Here is a 5,403-nt window from a genome sequence, read left to right as displayed (position 1 = left end):
TAATTAGATTAGTTAATAACTGTGAGGACCGGAAGAGACTAAAGGAAAGATTGTAACATACTTCACAAGGGGAGCGACGTATCCTGGAGTCACGGTTTCACTATTGGCGGCAAACAAAAGACTCTTCAAGAGTCACGTCGATTGAAGGAGAAGACGCAACGGTTCGAGACGCAACCTTTGGATTCGTATAAATAGGGATAGGATTTCAATTGTATTCATACAGATGTACAACACAATCATTCACATTATCATCGGTGTTCTGGTTAGTTTTCATTCTTATTCTTGTTCTTATTTTTTATAATCAATATCAATTGTGAAGATCGGGTCAACACTAACTTGTATTCATTTTTATTATGATTCCCTTTTGGCCATAAGTAATTTCCGATATTTAAAATGATGTGACGACACTAAAATCACCAATTGTTAGTTCCATTGGAGTTGGTATTGAAATCGTTAAGTTTGTAACTTCTATTCCCACCACACACAGCTAGAATGATGTGCAGGTAGAAGAGGCAATAAAATATTTTTTTATCAATGGAAAATTCAAGTGTTGAATCACCTTCTCACACAAATGAACCACGTTTAAGTTTGAAACCCCAGTTTGGGTGGTGCTGTTACATTTCCCATCAGAATAGACGAGAATCACTTGCAGATACACATGTTGTTACCTCATTAATTAAGTGGTGTATATATAATGAACAGATGTCTTGAATGTTATCATGCATCCACATTATAAGATGTTATTATCATCTAAATTGCTTATTTGTAATGCACACACAGAATCACAAAAGAATATCTATCATTTAATCTTATTCACTTTTAAAGTCGAGCCAAATGACTAATATCATATGGATATGTATCCATGGGAATCACTGAAATATATGACCTTGTTGCAATGGCTGTGTTCGATATTTCACTTGGATGAAAACCATCATAGAAGACAGTTAAAGCGCGAACAAGACAAGGCTTTGAATCCGGAACGCATTGTCCATCTTCCCCTACTTGACAACAAGGAGTATTCGGTAATGGTACATCTGCAAAATCCAAACATTCTATTAAGTTAATATAATCATAGAAAAAAACATATATATGAGGTTGTTATCAATATGGATTCAACACAATAAATTTGATGTTTTTAAGTTCTTCGCTTTACCTCCCTGTGGTGCTGATATACTGGTAAGGTTGATCAAAGTGAATCTTGCATCTTGATAATCAGTGTTAAGCTTAGCAACAAGACTCTTAAGCTTGTCATTAAATAATTGAACCGCATCATTGATCCACTCTACGCAAGGTTTCCCGTTGGTGCCAAACCTTTTTATCTCAGCTGGGGTGCATCCTACTTGCCCTAGACCAAACACAGCAATCTTCCTAGCTCCCAAATTGTATATCGTCTATCATTCGAATCAAATAAAACATTTTTTTTTTTAAAAAAATTTCTATACAATCTATCAAAACTCCGGATAAAAGATTATGATCAAACCAAATGTGAAAGATTGTGTACCTTTAGCTGTTGAGAGTACTGTTGCACAAGAACCGCTGCATATTCATCAGCCGTATATGTTTTGCTCGTAGAGTAAATGCTAGGTATCAAGTAGTTATTAATGTAGTCGTTGCTTCCTATATTTGACAAGTAAATGCATTTCTTCAGGTATTCATCCGTAAATGTCTTATTGCTTTGCAAGGCGGAAAGGCGTGAAATTATTTTTTCGTGATTAAGTAATTGTCTATCCATGCTGATCCGATCACCCTACAATGAAATAACAATTGCGTTAATACGTATTCGGAAAAGAATCATAGGATTAAATATATGTTTACTTTTAGTATGTGTGGTTTTAAATGGTTTAGAATGTCAAACACACACACATAAACATCAGAAGAAAAGGTTGACTTTGTATAGATATCATGAGAACTGAAAACTAAAATCAACTAGTACATCTACCGTAGGTTACGCAACAAATTATGATTACCAGATGACTTCCAGATTCCTCTCTGATACCAGCACTACCACTACCATAGTTTACGCCGGTGCTAATCTCTTGATCAGCTGCGGTAGCATAAGGTGGAATGAACTTAGGAAAACCTAGAAGTTGACCTGAAATTAAGAAAGCAATATGTTGACATTAATACATATAAACCATTTTTTTTCTCTTAGAAAATCTAAACTAGTTATCATACCAATGATGTCTGCGACAGTTCGGCCATTGGTGAATCTACCGGTGACACCCTGTGGAAAATCAATCCCATAGGGCCGGTAGTTGGCCTTAGCGGCCGTTGTGAGTGCATTGTTATTGCCACTATCGACCAAAGAGTCCCCAAATATGAACAAACACGGAACTTGTGGTTCACCTGAAACTACAAATGCTGTAACATGTATCAATCCTAAATATACGAGGACATGAAATGCTAGGCTAAGTTGATCCTTCATGTTTTTTTTGGTGTACAAATAGAGGTGTAAGACTGACTTCAAATGCAAAACAAATTTTATAGTATTTATAGAAAGAGAGAAAGGCGAGGTCGGCAAGTGGGAATTCCTTTATTCTTTTTCCACAGAGTTGGGCAACTGGGAATATATGTTAATTAATTATTAATTATTAGCATATATTATTTTAGACCATGCGTTTGGCGAGTACTAATCAGTCATGACATGTGGCATTGAACTAGTCATTTTATAGTTTATTAGGAAATGATGGATCCGAGAGATCTATTTATAGTTCTATATTCATCATAAAATCACGATATTATTTCTAGAATAATAGTTTATTTTGGGTGAAACCAAAAGCTCATGTATTCATCATAAAATCACGATACAATAACGTGTATGCCAAATATAAAGTATAAATGTAACTAGAAGTTTTGGTATTACGTGTATAACTAACTACATGTTGCATATTTTTTTAATTTCTATATTTTATATGGCAACCTGTATAACGTTAGGAATTATAAAGTGCTAATCATTACTTTTATTTCAAATAAGGGCCAACATTCTATTTTTCTTTTTTTCTTAAAACCCATTATTTTATATGTGTAAGATAAGAAAAGAAGCTATGTGAAGTTCAAAGAAATCATGCATCAAAAGTAAATCTACCTCATAAAGCATGCAACACCGAACTTATAGGAGAGATTATACTACAGCTAGTTACAAATTTGACAACAATTAGATTCCAATTTGAGGCATAACTACGAATGAAGGTGAAGATAACAAGAATCCGGATCTAGGCAAGTAGGTAATCTTTCATTAGAAAGTGCATTAACATTGACAGAAACCCAATGAATCGACGAGTCAGTTAATGTGTTCCTCATCAGTCCTTCTCACATGAAAAGAAGTTGTGCTAGAGTTCTTAAAAACGAGATATTCTATTAAAATGTGATTTGATTTCGCCACATCCATAAATTGCACTACTCTTACCTCTGTTTTTACATTGCTATCCATTAAAAAACTGTAATCTCAGCTCTCAACGCCTATCAACATGGGCAGACAATTAATAAGATGCACTCTTATATCTTACTTTTATCTTGTTTTGTTACCTTGACTTCATAACATCCCATTATACTAGCATTAATTATTTGTCACCTCTTAACACTTGTTACCAACATATGCATCTTGATGACGTTGATGTCGCAATAATTTTGGGGGAGTGGTCGAAGTCTAATATAGATAATGTGGTCCGTATTCTCAAGGATCTTTCATTTGTGTTCAGGATTAAAGATTAACCTTTCGAAATCTAATTTATTTGGAGTCGGTATCAATAATAGGGAGTTGGAAAATATGGCGGCTATTATTGGGTGTCAAGCTGAGGTTTTCCCGTTCAGATATCTTGGCCTGACTGTTGGAGCTAACATGAATAGGGTTGCCAACTGGAAGCCGGTGTATGATATAGTTGATGCTAGACTTGCGAAGAGGAAAGCGGTGATGCTTTCTATGGGAGGGAGAATTACGTTGATTAAGTCGGTCCTTGAGAGTTTACCGACTTATTACTTTTCTCTTTATAAAGCCCCGGTTCAGGTAATTAAGGATATTGAATCTAAAATTAGGATTTTTTTTATGGAGAGGGTGTAACGCGGTTAATAAAATTCATTGGGCGGCTTGGGATCGGGTGGCTTGTCCGATTGATAAAGGGGGTTTGGGCCTTAGTAAACTTAAGCATATCAATACTTCTTTACTTTCCAAATGGGGTTGGAAGTTTAAGGCGGGTAAGGAGAAATTATGGGTTAAAGTGATCGAGGCGGTTCACAATACGAAATCAAGATGGGATTGTTTTCCGGTCAGAAAATCTATGGGGGGGGGGGGGGGTTGGTGCAATATTGTCAATTTGCTGGATAAATTTTCGATAGATGACAAGCCGCTAAAATATTTTTTTAAGGGAGAAGTTGGTAACGGGGTTTCGATTCAGTCCTGGATTGATCCGTGGTCGAGTGATGGGCCTTTGAGTCTTAGGTTCCCAGCTCTTTTCGATTTGGAGATGAAGAAAGATTGTAAAATTGCCGACAGGATCGTTATTTCTGGTGGGATCTCTAGATTTAGTTGGCAATGGAAGCGGCCGTTGGAGGCCGGGCAGGAGGTCGACGAGATGATTGATTTATGCAGACTGCTTATTAATTTCGAGCTAAAAGAGGAGGTAGATAAGTGGGTTTGGACTGGTTCGGTGGATAATCTGTTTAGCGTTGGTTCGGTTAAGGAGCTTTTGACTAAAAATATAGATTCACAGGGGATTTATATTCCGAGCAGGTGTAGATGGATCCCTCGGAAATGCAACGTATTTATGGATGCTCTCAAGAAAAGGAATATAGATAGGGGAGATCAAACTTGTGTGCTTTGTGGCGAAGTGGACGAAACTGTGGAACACCTTTTTACTTCGTGTAATATTGCGTCGACAGTTTGGTCTATTGTGAGCATGTGGTGCAAAATTCCTATGATTTGGGCGTTTTCGGTGAGGGACCTTCTTGAATCACACGAAAATATCGATCTCAAAGGAAAGAAAAAACAAGTTATACAAGGTATTATTAGAATCGGTTGTTGGAGTATTTGGAAGGCTAGGAACGAGTCTAGATTCAACAACAATCCTGTGAAGTTGGAGGTGATTATTAGGGAGATCAAATCGGTGGGATTTTTATGGCTTAATTCTAGATCTAAGGATAGTGCTGTTAAATGGGAGGAGTGGTGTAATTTTGTAAATATGTAATCCTGTTTTTTTTTTTTTTTTTTTTTTTTTTGTGCCGCCCCTTCTCGGGGTATTGGCGTTTGGTGTTAATGAAATTCTCCTTTAAAAAAAACATATGCATCTTGATGTTAGCGACCTCTCAAAAACTTAGCACTTTTAAACATAAAATTCTTCTAATAACGAGCGTACTACTTATATATAGAGCCAAATTGCAAACGTGGTCCTTTAACTAACAAAATTACAC

At 36.3% G+C, this 5,403-nt stretch overlaps 2 protein-coding genes across 2 annotated transcripts; one reads left to right on the top strand and one right to left on the bottom strand.

The window, feature by feature from the left end:
- Positions 1–707: 707 nt before the first annotated feature.
- LOC110916741 (GDSL esterase/lipase At1g29660) lies at positions 708–2,452 on the bottom strand. Its single transcript, XM_022161423.2, has 5 exons — positions 2,176–2,452; positions 1,968–2,092; positions 1,502–1,747; positions 1,154–1,391; positions 708–1,034 (listed from the first exon to the last, which is right to left on the bottom strand). The coding sequence occupies exons 1-5, from the start codon at positions 2,423–2,425 to the stop codon at positions 820–822; spliced, it is 1,074 nt and encodes a 357-aa protein (XP_022017115.1). The 5' UTR covers positions 2,426–2,452; the 3' UTR covers positions 708–819.
- A 1,314-nt stretch (positions 2,453–3,766) lies between these two features.
- Positions 3,767–5,180, top strand: LOC110919816. Its single transcript, XM_022164068.1, has 2 exons — positions 3,767–4,003; positions 4,362–5,180. Exons 1-2 carry the CDS (start codon positions 3,767–3,769, stop codon positions 5,178–5,180), a joined length of 1,056 nt encoding a protein of 351 aa, XP_022019760.1.
- Positions 5,181–5,403: the final 223 nt, after the last annotated feature.

This window comes from Helianthus annuus, chromosome 16 (genome assembly GCF_002127325.2).
Source record: "Helianthus annuus cultivar XRQ/B chromosome 16, HanXRQr2.0-SUNRISE, whole genome shotgun sequence".
NCBI lineage: Eukaryota > Viridiplantae > Streptophyta > Magnoliopsida > Asterales > Asteraceae > Helianthus > Helianthus annuus.
This window is presented reverse-complemented; position numbering and strand designations above follow the sequence as displayed.

What these genes read in the sequence shown, in the direction of transcription:
- LOC110919816 (XM_022164068.1), top strand. Translation starts at nt 3,767, where the DNA reads ATGGCGGCTATTATTGGGTGTCAAGCTGAGGTTTTCCCGTTCAGATAT. An exon ending in TTTATAAAGCCCCGGTTCAG is followed by an intron (nt 4,004 to 4,361) that starts GTAATTAAGGAT and finishes TATTTTTTTAAG; the next exon opens with GGAGAAGTTGGTAACGGGGT.
- LOC110916741 (XM_022161423.2), bottom strand. Translation starts at nt 2,425, where the DNA reads ATGAAGGATCAACTTAGCCTAGCATTTCATGTCCTCGTATATTTAGGA. An exon ending in AACTGTCGCAGACATCATTG is followed by an intron (nt 2,093 to 2,175) that starts GTATGATAACTA and finishes TCTTAATTTCAG; the next exon opens with GTCAACTTCTAGGTTTTCCT. An exon ending in TATATCAGCACCACAGGGAG is followed by an intron (nt 1,035 to 1,153) that starts GTAAAGCGAAGA and finishes TGGATTTTGCAG; the next exon opens with ATGTACCATTACCGAATACT.